The sequence below is a fragment of the Psittacula echo genome, assembly GCF_963264785.1.
Source record: "Psittacula echo genome assembly, chromosome: 3".
Taxonomy (NCBI): Eukaryota; Metazoa; Chordata; class Aves; order Psittaciformes; family Psittacidae; genus Psittacula; species Psittacula echo.
In genome coordinates this window covers 97,935,923-97,953,575 of record NC_137736.1, presented here as the reverse complement: position 1 = coordinate 97,953,575, position 17,653 = coordinate 97,935,923, and the positions used below count along the sequence as shown (strand labels likewise).

General features: G+C 39.5%; 1 protein-coding gene across 1 annotated transcript; it reads left to right on the top strand.

Annotated features, from left to right (window-relative positions):
• Positions 1-563: 563 nt before the first annotated feature.
• Positions 564-17,649, top strand: CPB2 (carboxypeptidase B2; the record flags this gene model as incomplete). The annotated part of the gene is made up of 11 exons (XM_080613550.1): positions 564-634; positions 4,662-4,737; positions 7,411-7,535; positions 7,620-7,728; positions 8,249-8,350; positions 8,907-9,011; positions 11,501-11,617; positions 12,623-12,713; positions 16,275-16,477; positions 17,264-17,348; positions 17,465-17,649. The coding sequence occupies 11 exons, from the start codon at positions 564-566 to the stop codon at positions 17,647-17,649; spliced, it is 1,269 nt and encodes a 422-aa protein (XP_080469676.1).
• Between the last annotated feature and the right edge of the window lie 4 nt (positions 17,650-17,653).

The following is a 17,653-nucleotide window of genomic DNA, read 5'->3' as shown; positions in this document are numbered from 1 at the left end:
GAAACATCCCTCAATAACAAGTAGGTATCACATCACACTTGCTCCTTGTTTTCTCTGCTAGCAAATGCCAGCAAAAGAAGCGTTCCTGCTCAGGATTTTTCCATTTGGACTCCACAGAGGGAATGTGGTTAACCTCAGTCCCACTCCAGCTTCATGCTTGGCTGTGATGTGTTATAAGAGTTCTGAATGCAGAGCACGCTGCCAGACCTCTGTAAACATTACAGGATCTCAAAACCTTTGTGCTGTGTGTTCTTTCTTATGTCTGTAGTTTGTAGCCACAGTGAAATGACACGAAGGCTGAGATGACAAAGTGTCTTCTCAATATGAAAATGCCCAAAATGTACTTTATCCTTTTGGAGGTGGGCAACATCAATATGAGCAGGACCTCCCCAGGGAGCTCTGTCGTATTGACTTAGCTACCAGGAGCTTGGGAGCTTGGGCTTGAGATGAGAGACAGTATTAAATTTTAACCACTCTTTAAATAGCATTTTTTAAATCAGTAATGTGGGTCCTGAACCCTCGGCTTTCCAATTGCATTTGGTTTCTTCGTGTATGCCATGAAGATGCAGTTTTGCCTGCTCTTTTTTACCCTACTTATCTGGATTCAAGAGAAGCATGTCTTCACTCTTCCAAGGTAAATATCTACTGGTGCTACTGGGCTTTTAGAGTGTGGTGAGTGGGACAGGGAATGTACTGAGGCAGAATAACTCCAAGTTGCATAAGAAAACATTTGGCAAAGGCTGACATTTATTTATTGGTCTTGTAATTGGATATGTGGTTCAATTTAACATATAGATGGGGGAGGAAATGAAATTATTCTAAATCTTCTTTGCATCCATAAATCCCATGTTTTTAATCATATTAAAACTATTCTTTTAGGTCTAAGTGCCAATCAATTCTGTTCATTCAGTGCTTTTGAATGCCAATAAAGGGCATTCTGAAACTTAATGAGGTAAAATAATTTGCTTCATTTGCCTTAAAACAAGATCTTAAGTGAATTACTTCTTGAGGTAGAAATGGAAACCATTTCAGAAAGTGCTAACAATCTGTTTTCTTTCTAAAGCAGCTTTTATGATTGTTTTTCCAGTCATAAATCACTTTTGAATAACCATTCGGCATTTGTACAATATTCTAGAAGCAGCTTTATTGTTACCTATCGATAAATTTCAGAAATGCCTGGGAACCAAACTCTTTCTTAAAACACAAGGACATGTGTCAGAGATGAAGATGGGCAAAGTGCTTCGATTTCCTACATGTACAGATGATTTAAAAAACTGAGATGTTTTAATAGGGAAAACTAAGAGGATAAGCCTCTCATGGTGATATTAACAACCTACGGGAATCACGATCAAACACAACCTGATCACAGGACTGAAACACCCACACAAATACTAGTGAATTATGTCTCACAGCCCCTCTTTAACTCCACACCACATGCCAGTGGCAGACCTGTGAGGGATCAACACCACTGAGTTCATGTCTTAGAAGAGGATATTTCATTCCCATTTGTGTTACAATCATGTTTTGTTGTGAATTGCTACAGAGGTGTGAGGAGGGTTACAGCGGGGGGACAGTTAAACACAGTTTTAGCTTAATAGGGGGACAATTAAACATGTTTTTAAGTTAATCCAGTTGGGCAATATTGCTCTGTGCTACTTGAAGGTTCATCTATTTCATATTTTAATAAAATGCTGAATATCTGACCCTTACAGAAGAATACAACATTTCCCATTGAAAAGCCTGAGTCTAACCCTCCCAGCCCTGGTTATAAAAATGGCTAAAACAATGAGATTTTAAAGGTGATATATCTGACTTATTACTTTTATTTGGGTGCTAGTGTGGAAGGATTTAATGGTCATGTATTAAAGCTTGCCTTTGCAAGGTTATAGTGTGATTACTGCATTGTGAGACTTGTGAAAGAGCTGGGAACAGTGGAAAGACACAGTTCACTTGTAGGGAAAGGGCAAGCATGGCGGCTGATTGAGAGACAGCAAGGTGGAAGAAAAGAGAGCCCACAGGCAGACATCTGTGCTCGAGGCAGATGAACAGCTTACGTGGTCCAGGAGAACAGGTGATGATGCTGGCAGCACTCCTCTAGTGACACTACCTGCCAGAGCCAGGGTAAGACATTCAGCTGAAGGCAGGTAGGGAGGTCTCTTTTCTGGAGATGATAGTCACAACACTCAAGATTCAAATGAAGCCAGGCTATGAGGACAGAGAGATACATCCCTGCTGGTGCCTTGGTTTTGTGGGTCTGATTGGCATGTGATGCTGATGGAATTCCTGGTGACTGAGATTTGTAGTGGAGAGAAGGGATGAAGAGATTGACATGCCTGCAGAGAGCCGGCACTGACTTACAACTATCTGTGAGATGGTGGCTAGGGTCCCTGGATGGGATTCAGCTGACTATATGGGATTTCTATAGAGTTCTGCATGGAAACAAGTCCCCTTCACTTCCTGTACAGCTAGTGGAAAAAAATATGTGTATTTAGGTTATAACTCATTCCAGTTTATCACACACTTCTAAATTTGCTCGGGTTAACCAGACCCTGAAAGTGCCTGTTTCTTTATTAGGAGTGACAAGCTCAGATTAAGATATCAAAACCATCTAAAATGAACTGTAATGCATCCCACTCACTCTGTCATAGCTACAAGGCAAGGTCTGAGCATTGTGGTATGGGGATGGCAGCTGGACTTACTTTTGTCACCCAAAGAAAAGGAAGAGGCAAAATAGATGGGGAGCAATGACAGAGTCCAGAGGGACCCTGGCAGAAAGTTAGAGGAAGAGAATAAAAGTTCCCTTATAATATAATAATATAATATAATATAATATAATATAATATAATATAATGGGAAGAAAGTTAGAGGATCCTCTTAAGGACAAACTCAAAGAGCAACTAGGGAAGCAGGGCATGAGGACAAAATGTGGAAGTGTGTTCAAGATGAACATGTCCAAACAGGGCAGCAGGCAGGAAAAGGAAGCTGGGGATGGGAGGTTGTTTCTGAGATATGTATAAAGGCAACAATTAGAGCTTTTCCTTGAAGCAAAGGAACTGAGAAGCTGAACAACTACAATTTCATCTGTTACTACTCCCCATGTTAAACACGGCTACAAACGCAAGGGCAGAATTCAGATCAGCTTGTTCAGTGTATTCAGGTCCTACCAATGAGAGCTATAGAGGAATTGCTGCTAGCTACAACCTCTCCAGTACTTATCACGCTCAGTTGAAATATTTGTGCAGCAAATGGTGGGGTGCAAGTACACACCAACTTCCTCGTTATAGCACTCTCAGGCTGTGGGAATCACAGGATGAAGCCAGATGCAGCAGCCCTTTTCTGGCCTCCCCTCTGGAAAGATTCCCCCAGATACAAGAAGACAAATTCACTTTTAAAGTAGCCCCAGACACACACTGTGGATCGCACTTGCCTGACGAAATAGGCAAAATGCCAACTCTGCCTATGCCTGATTACTTTTTGATGCTCTGTCAAATGGTGGAGGCAAAAATAGGGCTGGCATATTGCTGGTCCTACATGAGAAACAACAGTGATTGCTTTGAGCCTGGCTAAAAGTAGAAAAGATAAATTACCTGGTTGCCAGTTGCTGTCAGGTCTCTGCTTGAAATCAGTCACAACACTGAGTTGTGACAATCGTGTTATGCAGCTTGAAAACACTAGTTCTGATAGCCCTGCCTGTTTTCTTTTCAGAACAGCCTTTGCAGACACGGCTGGCAGGGGCTTCCACAGTGTCAGGTTTATACACTGCTGCCAAATCCACACGATTAAAGGGCTGAGAGCCAGCCCAGCCCAGACAATGGAAATAAGTGTTTGACATTCCCCTGAGCCTGCTCCTTCTACACAGACAAATTATTTTAATTATCTATCCAGTGCAATTTTGAACTACAGAGCTTGCAGGGAACTGGAAATCAGGACTGGATTTACAATGCAGAAATGGTGGGTTTTCTTTCCAGAAAGTGAATTTCACTTCTGTCACCAATAGTGGGGCCAGGCAAGGAGTAGTGGGTAGCACCATCTCACGTACTGCATATCCAGACGATGGGTTTCAAGTAGAAGTGGAATATAAGTTACCAGGCAAAGAGGGGGAGGACAGCGGTAGATCAACTGAAACAATACCTGGCACAGGGATAGAAATTAGGAGATTGGGGCAGCTGGACTTTGGTAGGAATGAGGATGGCGGTAGCCTCTGCTCATCTATAAAACATCATGTTTTGCTTTTGCCCACCTGGGAGGGCTTTTTCCAGGATGGGAGGGTTCATGTTTCTGCTGAACAGTGACTGAGACCACGAAACTCAAGGGACAACAGGAGAGCTGTCTTCCTGGTATAGGCTAGTTTTCCACCGGTGCTGCTGCACTCAGGTGTAGCTGGGGCTGGTTGCTGTTGTGCTGGTACCAGCTCCCAGGATGGTTCTCATAGTCCAGCAGTAAATACTGGCTACCAAAGCCCTGCACCACTTCTTTCATGGATTTTACTGTCTGGCAGAAGCAAAGGCTGGAATGGAGCTCGGCATCTTCATTATTGAATCTTCTTTGAGTTCACTGCAGCCAAGCCAGGGAAGACGAGAAAGGCCAAGCCTGCTTCTCTACTTTCACATGATCTAGAATTCTGAGTACCTGTGCTTTACTTAAATACCCTTCTTTTTCAGAGATGAAGTTTTGTGGGCTCTTCCACAAACAGACAAACAGGTTGAAGCACTTCAGGATTTATTGAACACCACTGAGGTAAACAGATCCCTCTGCCTCTCTTGTCTCTAGGCCAGTTTCTTCCCCCAGGCGCACTAATACTGCCTTTCCTACCAGAGAAAGATTTAGCCCAGTTTTATTCACTTGTTCCGATACAGCAACTCAACAAATGCCTGATTTTCATTGCTCCACTATCTTATGACTTACAGGAGGAGATCCCTCCTTCACGAAGTTGAAGTAACGCATTAGACCAGAGCTCAGATTTCTGCAGTTAATTTTGTGTAGTAAGACACTGAAAAACTGGCAAAGCACCAACACACAGTAAATAGAAACACACTTGCTAGAGAACCTCAGCATTTTATACCAATGCAATCTTGACCTATATGACTTGCACAGCTTTGAAGATCAGTACTGGATTTTTATGGTAGTTTTCTTAAAGCAGCATTTAAAAGATAAAAATCTCTTAAGCAATAGCTTTTTAAAAGAAAACAACCAAAACTCAAAAAGCATTATAACCTTTCATTAAAGACTAGAGTATTTAATTAAAATGAGGCATCTCTTCTTCAAAAGCCTTTGCCCAACTGCACCCTCCCAGTTTGAAGCCAACACTCTGCAACAAAGGTGTAAATGTTCCATCAACCAACATAATTTACACTATGATTGAGGATGTGTCACAGATGGATGAGAGCTTTCAGTGGTGCCTATGCCCAGTTTTCTCTGTTTTTCTTGGCTACTATTTATTTTATGTCCACCCCAAAATCCTACCTGCTGTCCCTAGTAGCATCTTTTGATCCTTCCCTTTAGTTCTCACAAACCTTGACAACCTTCCTTCCTCTTTTCCACCTCCACAAGTCAATTCACATATCCATGTCCTTTCCTGTACCAAAATAAATCTTCCCTCCTCCATTTCTCCCTCATCACCATCATTCTTCACTTCTTGTATGCAGGAGCCCCAAGAAGTCATTAAGAACAACTACAGTACATTCAGTGTAGAAACAGCATGTGCTGATTTCTACCGAGTCACTTATGTGAATACGCAAGCCGAACATTTTTCAAGGGTTATAAACTGATGATTTTTTTCCCATGGCTACAAATTGAGCAAGTTATAAGAAGAAAAGAGAAAGGGAATAGGAGAAGGAAAGGGAAGGGGAAGCCATAAATAGTACCTCCTAACAAATTTTAATGGTTCCAATCTAGCAATCTAGCAAAGAAGAAGCATATGAAAATTAACATCTTACAAGAGGAATTATCAGACTAATTGTAGGTGCTACTCCTGCAGTTGGAAGCAAAACCTAAAGCGAAGGAAATGTTTTGTTCTTGCAGCCCACACACTACATGCAGCCTCCATCAGAAGACCCAGATGCAGTAACACCTACAAGAGAGTCTTTTCTTGCTGCCATGGGGCAGTATTGACCATTGTGATAATAGGTAAAGAGACCAATAATCATATGCATTATCAGAGTTTCCCATTTACCCCCATTCATTGCTCCTCTGCCACCTCAGCTATGTCAATCCAGAGTTCCTCAGTTTTCCTCACCCTCCATTCAAAGAATGCCTTTGCCTAAGAGAAATTCAATCTGAACTGATGCATGCCAGTGGAGACAGCAGCCTAGCTAGGGAAACAGGAAAATCAGTGCTGGGCAGCTAAGCATCCAGCTTGCATCTTAGATGGTTTTCCAAACAATGCTGAGCTATGTGATGCTCTTACTACCCTGCCAATAACATGTGAGGTGACTATACTGAGACTAGCTCAACCATTTGTATAGCACATTGCAGTAATATATCCAGGGACCAAATGTTTTCCCACTTACTGTTCCAAAGTGTTGATTAAAAGCACAGATGAGTTTTCTGTAAGATTTTGCAGACACATTCTCTCTGAGATATGAGTGAGGTAAACAGCTGACAACTGCTACATGCCTGGAAACATGGTGCCTAAGTTGAATAATACAATAATGCAACTACACCAGAAAGGAAAAAAAATAAACCCTTTTGTCTGGCAACTCCATGTTGCATGTTTTCAAAAATGCATTTAAGGATTACGTTGATCTTTTTCACATTGTAAATTCATAACTAAATTTCTGCTTACTGTCACCCTTATATCTTTTGGTATTATTGGTTTTAAAGTTTCAGTCTTTTATTAAATATGTTGGCTTCTGATTTTATTATTATGAAAGATTTAATTTTACCAAGAAGAATCTCATTTTCTTATTTTGCTCCCATTTCTAATCTCTGTATTGCTGCTTCAACTTGACTTATATTCAAACCCCTTCTGGCATTTATTTCCTCCCTGATCAAAGTCATCAGCGAATACAATAACTACAAAGACTAGCCTGATCTTCATTAATTCTCCAAATACCCTCAGGGAAAATAACTCTCAGCAGACTTTAAAACATGTAACATAATAACCAGCTAAGCATATCTATTATACCAGAAATACTATCTCAGAAAAGGTTATGTTCCTGTCTTTGTTCCTGATTTATGAATTTATGTGCAGAAGTCATTATAAACATGTCTTAAATATACACGTTTTATTTCCAGCAGTAGCAGAATGCTGAAACACAACACAGGGAACATTAAACTGCTTGTTACAAGTGGTCTCTTAAATTGAAAACATATGCTTTGATTATTTTTGAAATACTTCTTAAATGTCAGTAAGAATATTTTTCTTTCCTAGGTTAAAATAAATTTAAAATGCTTTTGGAAACTTTGCAGGTCATTCTCTGGCAACCTGTTGTGGTTGAAAACATCAAGAAGAATGGAGAAGTCCATTTCTATGTCAGGGCATCCAGCATAAATAGCATAAAAGCTCAGTTAAGGCAACTGACCATCCAACACAAGTATGTATGTTTTTATTTGTTGTCATGAATGTTTCTGTAAAGTTATTTGTCATTTATTTCACAGGGCATTGTGCTCTTTTTCAGAGTCTCACTGGGAGATGTTCAAGGACTTATTGAAAAACAGATTATCAATGACACAGTCAACCCACGCATATCTTCATCATATTATGAAAACTACCATTCAATGAAAGAAGTAAAGACATTTTTGTTGTAATCCTCTGTAGATTCAAAGGCTGAAATTTGTCTCGTGGTTGAGAATGGAGATAAGGAAAGAAATCATCATGATTACCATTGTATTGCTCAGCCACTGAGAGTTGTATTTACTGTAATGGCTTCATAAAGAAAGAAGCCCCAGACAAAATCTCTCATTTTTGCCTCAAACTGCCGTTTGAATATAGTTAATACAGAAGGAAAATGAAGTCACAAAACAACATACAAATATTTTAAACATGAAATAAACAGCAATTTAACCAAGTAGAAGTAAAGAGGAATTTCAGGGCTACATTTGGACTGTGTTGTGACTCTATCTTAGTAGGGTTTTTATGAGAAATTACAGACAGACAAGTGGTAAGTGGGCTGAATTGCCAGTTTTAATTTCTCATCAGCTAAAGAGGCAGGATTTTGGGAGGAAGAATTAATCTAAGTCTAGACCACGTTCAGGGATGAAGGACAATAACTGGGAGAAGATCAGTTTGCTAACTTCATCCTTGCAGATATATCATTGGATGGAAGAAGTAGTGAAAGTCCATTCTGACCTCCTCCAGAAAATATATATTGGATCATCGTATGAAAAACGACCGCTTTATGTTCTGAAGGTACAGCTGTGACTTACTGCAAAACCTGTCTAAGTACTAATGTCAGCAAGTGGACGGGGTTTGGCCAGAACACTTTCTTAAATCTATACTTATACGCATATTTTTGTGGGGGTTAGAATTTTCCTAAATTCTTGCAATAAGGTGTACTGTATTTGCAAAGGCATTTGACCACATTAGGCTCCTTGTTGGGTCACAATAAAGTTATCACATCTAGGCCATCATCCAAATGCATGAAATATTGGTGTGGTGGATACCCTCCTCTGTTAACTATGAATCCAATTTAGTTTGTTGCCCTGCTTAGTTGGTGACCTACTCACTTGACCTCAGGTCTTGCTGTAGTCTTGATGCTATGTTAGGAGCTTGCTGCAAGCAGTCTGAACATGGCTCTCTGACTGCATGTGAACATAACTGACAGCAGTATCCTGGCCCAGTATCAGACTGAGCTCTCCTTACAAGACAGATGTTTCTTCTTCCATCTTGGTTACCCTTTTCACTTCTGCTTTCAGGTGGTTAACTTTGCAACGGTGCCATTTTAATGCAAGTTCTCTTTTGTCAGCTTTCTAAAAGCCAGGACAAATCCAAAAGTGCCATATGGATAGACTGTGGTATCCATGCTAGAGAATGGATTTCTCCTGCTTTTTGTCTGTGGTTCATAGGCCATGTGAGTAGCTAAACACATCTGATTGATTATCATTTTCAAAGCAAAGCAAAAAATCTTGATTCTCTACCCAACTGCACTCTAAGCTCCATAAAGTCTTAACCACAACACCATCATATGAGTTTTGTGTCTAAGCTGCATACGTAGCAGTGAGTGTGTGTGCACATATGTGTGTGTGAGTAGATGGAGGGGGGATGTGTGCAACAGACAGAAAGTCATAAAGATCAAATGCAAAAGAGCTCAGATGTATTCTCAAGTATATGAAAGAAACTTCAAAGTTTATTCAAATGTGCAGCAAATTCAACATAGATGTTTACAATTATGAACAGTCATGGATGGAGAGGGCATGTCAGGAAAAGCAAGTATCTGGTAATCTGCTAGGGCTGTGCCCATACTGCCACATGGACCCAAGGAGTGACCTTGGCTCTGAATCATGCAGCACTTGGTGGCTCATGCCCATATTACTGGCAGCTGGCACTGCCAGGAGTAGATCAGAGGAGACCCAGAGTGAGCTCAAGCTGTCCTACAACCCCTGGCTTTTCCCTACATGCCTTCCTAAAGCAATACATACCTCTTGCTCCAGGCATGGCATAGCTCCACACCAGCATGAATGCCAGCAATCTCTATTTATCACTTGCTGTGATGTGTCACCTGCTGCTGTGCCTGCTGCTACTGCTCCTCTGCCTCCTGCCTCTGCATTATTTATTCGTGCTTCTGCTTTTTTTCTGATCTGCCTCATTCAGAGAATGAGGCCACACAAGCCACCTTCTTCTGAAGGTACCATCCCTCCTAGAAACACCCTCATTTCAGACCTCCAGAACACGATCCACATCTGCCAGCCACATGCATAGCATCAGCTCATGGGAACTAGCAAATCACTGTTGGGATGAGGCTGTAGTATGGGCTTAGCCCAAAATCAGCCTTGATGTGCAGTTGCAGACCAATGGTCGCATCTGATCTTTAGTATTTTTAATACCTACACTGCTCAGAATAGTGAACAAAGGTACACCAAAAGATTCAACATCCATGATTTTCAACTGTACTTTAACATATGTTGCCTTGGTCTTTTGGAATTTAAGGCATCTCTGCTCAACTCTGTTAAGTTGCTGGCCCAATTCCTAGTATGTACCAGGAAAAGGCTCCTAATGCCTTTCTGGCCTAGACAAGGTTGCTCAGCTTGCTCAGTTAATATCCTGAGATATTATTTACTGTTTTCCACAAAAAGCAAAGTTCACTGTAAAAATATGCTAGATGAGATTCAGACTTCACAGTCACCAGTACTGTAGCCAGAGAAATAACATAGATGAGTCCTTCAAACATGAATTACAGTTCATGATAGAACTAAATAATAAGGCTAATAATAATAATAATAATAATAATAATCAGGTGTTTATTTCTGTCCTCAGTCACAACTATAAAATCTCAGTGACTATATTTGAAAGGATATTGCGAGAGTTAGAAGCAGATACAGCCGAATGTACCTTGTGACTCACCTATAATCCCAGCCTTTAAGGTTCCCTTGGAGAGAAATGCATTTGCCCTTTTCATGCTGCTCCAAATAATTACCAGCAGTGCTGTCACTTTGCCAGTGACATGTCCCTGTAGCATTTTTCAGAAGTAACAAGCTGAACATCTAGGTTCACAATCCTTTTGATCTAATTTATGTGTTTTAAATTCAAATTTTATTTTTATATCACTTCATAAAAGTAACATTTCAAAATCTGACGTTAATCCACATCTGCACACACACATTAAAATCACTAGCTCTCTCTAGCAAATCCTAGGCATTCTTCATAATGGGTTCACTCTTTATCACTTAATTTTGTAGAAAGATTGGCACTTCCCATTTAGTGAGAGAAAGTCCATTTCCTCAGTAAAATGAGGAAGGTTTTAAAATTAAATAAAGTGGTTTAAGTAAGGCATAAATAATAATAATAAAAATATTATATGATTAATGTCTTATTCTAGTTTAATAGTAATAAACCCACTTATCTAGGTTAAAATTTATCCCTGCTTCATGGATCAACAACCAGTAAGATAAGAAAGAAGAAATAATGTTATATACAGCAGCCATTTGAAATGTTACTTGTTATTTTTGGGCCTGCTTCATTTTATGGCCTGATTTATTTTATATACCACTACTTTTGTGGTATTTTCAGTGGGAGGGAGGGTTCCTGTATTTTATATGACTAGCAGAAGCTCAAACCTTCCTTTTAACAGGCTTCAACTCTATCTCATGACCACCAATTAACATTGGACTGCAGTGTATCTGATTGACTGTATCAGTTCAATTCTTACCCTCTCCCTGGCATTTCTAACCAAAGAGCTACTTTGCTGTTTAGCAGTTTCTGCAGTGTGGTGCATCTCTACCAGGAGATAGACTGGTCTGATAATTGCACGGTTGTTTTACATAGCCCATCAGCTGCCTTTCTAGGAAGGTAAGAAAACCACTGTTACAAATGCTTTTAATAAGTTTCTCCTGTGCTTTATAGGCAATCCATGTGCGTGAGAGAGATCAGACCATGACAGCACTTCTGGAGCACTTTGACTTCTACGTCATGCCTGTGATCAATGTAGATGGCTATGAGTACACCTGGAGCCATCCTTCTGTACGTAGAGCTTTTCTGATAGCCTATGCAACGCAATGATGTGCTATTTATGGGAACCATCAGTGAGCATGCTTAGGGCATCATTTCCATCCTGGAACTGCATGCCCCAAACTCTTAAATCTGTGCTTGGAATTTCTGCATCTTTGCCCTATGTCAGAAAGAACAAATTCTGCAACAAATTGGCATCTGACCCACAGCAACTGGGTGTCTTCCAAAATGCCAGAAATGCATTTGGAAATGACAGAATCTCACCTTGGGATTTTAATATTTCTAGAGGTCAGGGAATGCCTTTGTCAGCCTTCAGCAGCAAGGTTACAACTACTGGCGCAATCCAGCACAAGCTGGATAGCACGCTGCATCACACGAAGAACAGCCAATAACTCACTCCTTCCTCTGCAAGATAGCCCCATTTTCTGCATACTTTTTGCTTCATATACATGAAGGTACAACATCTATCTTTTGTCCAAGATTTTATGTATTGATTGCAAATTCTAAGTTGTTGATATGGTTCTTTGGGGTTTAGATCATTCACTCATGTTAACAAAAAAAAAAACAACCAACAATCCTACTCCACTCTTTTACTCATTCAATCTTAACCCAGCCTGGCTCACATTTGGATAACTACATAAATATACCTCAACAGCTGCACACCAAATTTCCAACTTTCCACATGCTGTCAGCAATGCCTACAGAAAGGTTGGACTTGGGAGTTCTAAACTCATATTTCTGGCCAAACTCTATGTCTCATCCTCTCCTTCCACAGTCCAAATCCATTGAAATCAGACCAGATGTGACCACTTCTTATCCTACCCAGTATCGTCTTTTATCATCCAGCCTTGCCGGCAGGCAGACTGTGGTTTTATAATCTGCCTTGGTCTTTTGCATCTTCCTTGGCACATGACCTGTAGAGGCACAACTGGGAAGTCACATTTAATTAACCAATGAGATGGTGCATTGTTTCTCTCAGCTTTTCCCTGAACATGTCTTATGTGTCCGTTTCCATAGAATCGGCTGTGGAGAAAGAGCCGCTCATCGCATGGTAGCAGCAAGTGCATTGGTACTGACATGAACAGGAATTTTGATGCGCACTGGTGTGGTATGACATACATCCTTCCTATTGTACCCCTGCCTCACTTTTAGCCTTTAAAATTCATTATTTTAAAAATCAATTTTATTTTAAAATTCATTATTTTGGAAAAAAAAAATCATTTTCTATTTCACAGAGTTGATATAAAGACAAATGCAGCTGAGTATCTGTTATGAACAAGTGAATACTTCCCCAACTTCAGACACTTTTTGTTGGGACTCAGGACTTTTCCTCCCCAGATGCCACACTGGGGTTTAACCTCTTCCCAGCACCATGACAAGAGAGAGGGGGACCAGGACTCTGGATCCTGCCCCTTGCATCACACCATGTCACATGTGGTGCAGGCTATTAATGGGAGGGACAAAAGAGGGAGAGAGAACTATCTCAACATCCCTTGCTATGTCAACCAAGAGCTGTTGCACCATCCAGTTGAACAGATGCTCCACCGTGCTGTATTCTGATCATCCCAGTCATCCTTCAGTAATGCCTAGCTGACCAAGATTTTTTGGCTCCCAGTGTTTGTTGTTGTCAAGGCTGCATCACGTTTACTTACCTACAGGCAGTTTAGTACTTGACAGGCTTTTAAGGCAGAATAGCTGCCTTAAAATGTTAACCTACGGGTCAGATCTGGTTACACACAGTACTGACAGTAATGTCCTGTATGACTTTTGGTCATTTTAGTCCATTATTAAACTGGGAATAAAGATGTTTATTTACTATCCATGGCTATCATATGGGGAAAATGATACATTTTTTGAGGCACAAAATAATGAAGATGGAGATCACAAACAGATCTGAAAGTGATATTCAGTATAAATGTGTCAAAAACAGAATTTGGAGAAGCCTGAAGAAGTAACAGCAAAAAACTATGTGATACAGATACTAGTTTCAAGGTTATACAATGTAGCGCATTCAACTTGTCAAGCATTTCAGGCGAACAACTTCTGAAGTGGAGAGATGATTCAATTTTACAAAGAGCAGAAGAAAACAGGTAGATTAGGAAGTACTTCTTCCCTAAGTAAATTTTTGGACAAAATATACATCTTCTTACAGGGCAAAACCAGAACATCTTACTTAAGTAACCAGAGAAGCATTCATACTGTTTTCAGCCAGGCTACACTCCTCATTTTTAGATGTGTTCTGAAACATAGAAGCCTCAGCACCTTGTAGGGTCATTGGAGAAAAAAAACGTAAAGATGAATCGAAGGACCAAGTCAGATGCTTGTAATAAACTTAAACAGATGATTGTAAGGCTGTCCCTAAGTTTCTGCTTCTTTTAGTTATATATATATGTGTGTGTGTATATAGTCAGTAAAATGCTGAAAACCAAACCCCTGTTTTTCTTAGTTAGCATAAAAATATTGTTTATATTGATTCAGATGCATTAGCGACTGGTAGCAACAGTTGAGCAGATTTAACCCAGAACATATTAACTGTAAAATCTCCATTATTGCTGTTCAACAGAATTCTCAGAAGAACCAAGCTGGAGTTTTATCACTTTATAATACTGCTGCAATTATTAGCAGCTGTGTCAATTGAATACAATAACACGATTGTGTTCATGGGAAAAGACCACAAATTCATGGGAACCTGCAATTTAACCTTTCTAAGCAGAGAAGAGTTCTTGTCAGGGGTGTCAAATGTTCAGACTTCCACTGGCTTCAGATTTGCTTGTGAATACACTTTGTGCCATCACAAAATCGCGGGTTTCAGCTGTATGCATTTAAAGCTGTTTTTCCTCTTCAGCTGCTCAGATAACAACTTTATGAAGTTTATGAAAAAAATCCCTCATGGTTTTTATGAAGAGCAAAATACACTAAATGCACTGATACTGTATGTTTTGCTTTTATACCAGTATGAAGCAAAATTATTCCACAAAAAGCAATGCACTAACTTGGAATTTGCTGTATGGAACTAATTTTGACTGGAACCTGGATTTAAATTTTTCTCCACATTTTCCATATCGTTTCTTTCGCTGGCTGTTCTCAATCTTATCAAGAATTTAGGAAAGCAGACAGAACATTTATCTGAGATTGCCAGCCAACAGGTTCTTCATTGCTTTTTTCCTTGGAGAGTTCTCCCTTCTTTGCAAAACAAAACAGCATAAAATCTAACATTCTCATTTTGCCTCTTTTGCATGACTTTGCTCAAATGCCAGGAACTGTTTGTATTTTCATGTGCATGAATTTTCATGGACTGCCTGTGAAATCCCCCTTGAATCAGAAACATTAAGGTTTATACTTACTATATCCCAGAACATAAATGTACCACAGCCCTCTCTGCCCCAGTACCCTTGTTTCTGACCTCCCAGCCTGCATCTCCCAGAGCCTCTCTGTCACCACTTCTCCCACACAGCCTTCTCTCTTCACTGTATTATTTCTGCTTCTTCATACAAGAGGCATTTATTTTTAGCCATTCATACTATAAAGGAGCTTGCAGCATCTGTGGAACAGCTCAATGCATGAAAATACAGGTTATTCATAACATTGACAACCAGACACCACCATATCACCTAAACTTTCTGTCTATTGCAACTACATTTCATGCAAATACACCTTTATGGAGCCTTGAAACTTTCAATTATAACATATCTTTGCACGTGTTTTAATTAAATATTTAAATAATTTTATATATTTTTATATATATTATATTGAGAGATATATATTTCAATCACAATTTTAAAGCATTTTTGGGATCCAGGTATGCTCCCTGCTACTTTGTGGCATGGTATAGATCTTCCTTAGATATCACTGGCACCAAAAGATGTTTCCTTCTCTCCTGTATCTTAAGATAATAGCTTGTGTTTCTTCCTCAGGGCTGCAACTGTGCAGATGTAACTGGCATTATTGATTTCTGGAAGATGGGCATTTGTTAAAACATACCAGTGCCCAAGGATGAAGAAAGTCTCGTGGGTGTTAAAGTACTCAGTGAGCTTTATTCCTGCATAAGATTTAAAGATAAAATGTCCATTTAAACTAGAGATAGTAGCAAAGGGGAAAATTTACAAAATTTATTAAAACATGGAGACCTGACCTTTAACATTAAAGACCCTGGCTGCTTCCAGAAAGTTATTTGGTCTTATTCTGAAGAGAGCAAAAATTGTGAATCCTAGACGTCTTCTTGGTAACTTGTTCCAGTGCATAGTTTTTCTCATTCTTAACAACCTTCACTTTGATTTGTGTTTCTCCTACTTCCAATTGGCAGGTTTTTTTCCCCCTAGATGAAATAATCACTTAGAACTGTCTTTTTCCTGTAGTACTTCTAGATTTTGAGAAGGGATCTCATGATTTTGTTCTAGGTGAATTTAAATTGAGCATATTCATCCCCTCCTCTAAGACATTTTATTCAGCCTTTGAGTCATTCTTTTTTCTTCACCTTCTCCATTTTTTTTTTCAAGTGTATAGCAGGTGAGAGATCCCAGTAGGTTCACACTGATTTCTAGAAGTATGAGAGTTCGTTCCACAGCATGGCCATGTCCATTTCTTCTGTATTAGCATCATACTCTGCTCTTTTGTTAAACAGAACTGCAGAAGAGGAGAAGGAGTAACACTGTGCACTTCTTTGTTACAGGAGAAGGAGCATCTCCCTATGAATGTCATGAGATATACTGCGGACCCTACCCTGAGTCTGAGCCTGAAGTGAAAGCAGTGGCTCGGTTTATCAGGGATCACAAAGACATCATTAAAGCCTATATAACCATGCACTCTTACTCCCAATTGGTATTGTTTCCATACTCTTACACTATGGAAAAAAGCAAAGATCATGATGAACTGGTAAGTCTTCCCAGCTCCTGAAATGTCACATTTATTTCAGAAATTCCTCCCCTGCTTGGTTAGGCTTCTAATGAGGGACACACAGTGCTCTAAGGATCAGGAATTAGGAAATTAGATTTCTCTTGATGTTCCTAAGAACTTAAAGAAGTCTGGGCTGATCTAGTAGTGTGCAACTTATCAAGCTGCTTCTGAAGACTATGGAAAAATAAAAATACTTATTACAGATTTATAACACAACAACCCCTGATACACTGAAGCTAAAGAGCAAAGTCTTGTTTTATTGGGCACCTTGAAAAGATATTTTGCTAATTTCTGATTATGTTGCATGGTTTACATACATCCTAAAAGTACTTGCGTGTGTAACTGAAAAAATGCCCTCCATACACCTAAGCAATGAGGTACTCTGGACATTTGCTACTTTTAAGGTTTAATAGTAGAATACCTTAATGAAAATCTATGTCAATACTACATAAATCAATAGTGACTTAAAATACTGTGGTGAAAAAGGAAAAATATCAGACGAGGAAAAAATGATCTGACAACAGTTTGCTGCCTGAAGTGATGGTAAGGTCCCATATATATTTTTTACCTAGCTACAGCAGAAATGCAAACTGTGGCATTGGCATACGCTGAAAATTTTAATCACGTTTTGTGGGTTTTCTAGAGCCTTTAATAAGAACATTTAACTAATGTGAGTTAACACAGAACACAGTGTAAATCCTAACTGCATACATATTAACTATTATCACAACGGTCTAAAGCTAAGAATGTTTTGTTTAATTTCAGGAAAGTCTGGCAAAGAAAGCAGCTAAAGCTATAAGGAGAACAACAAAGAAAATTTACAGACCTGGTGCTGGTGCACAAACAATTTGTAAGTATGACTTTACTGCAATAAAGCACATCCTTGCTAGCATCAGAAGACAGCTTTTGAGCAGAAAACTAAAGTTCTGGTTCTAGGTGACTTATCTATTTTCCCTTCTCATACAGATTTAGCTCCTGGAGGGTCAGATGACTGGGCTTATGATCTTGGCATTAAATATTCTTTTACCATTGAGCTTCGGGACACAGGAACTTATGGATTTTTGCTTCCTCCTCAAGAAATTAAACCAACTTGCTTAGAAGCACTTTCTGCTGTCAAAGAGATAGCTCAACATGTTCTTCAAAATTTCTGATGTT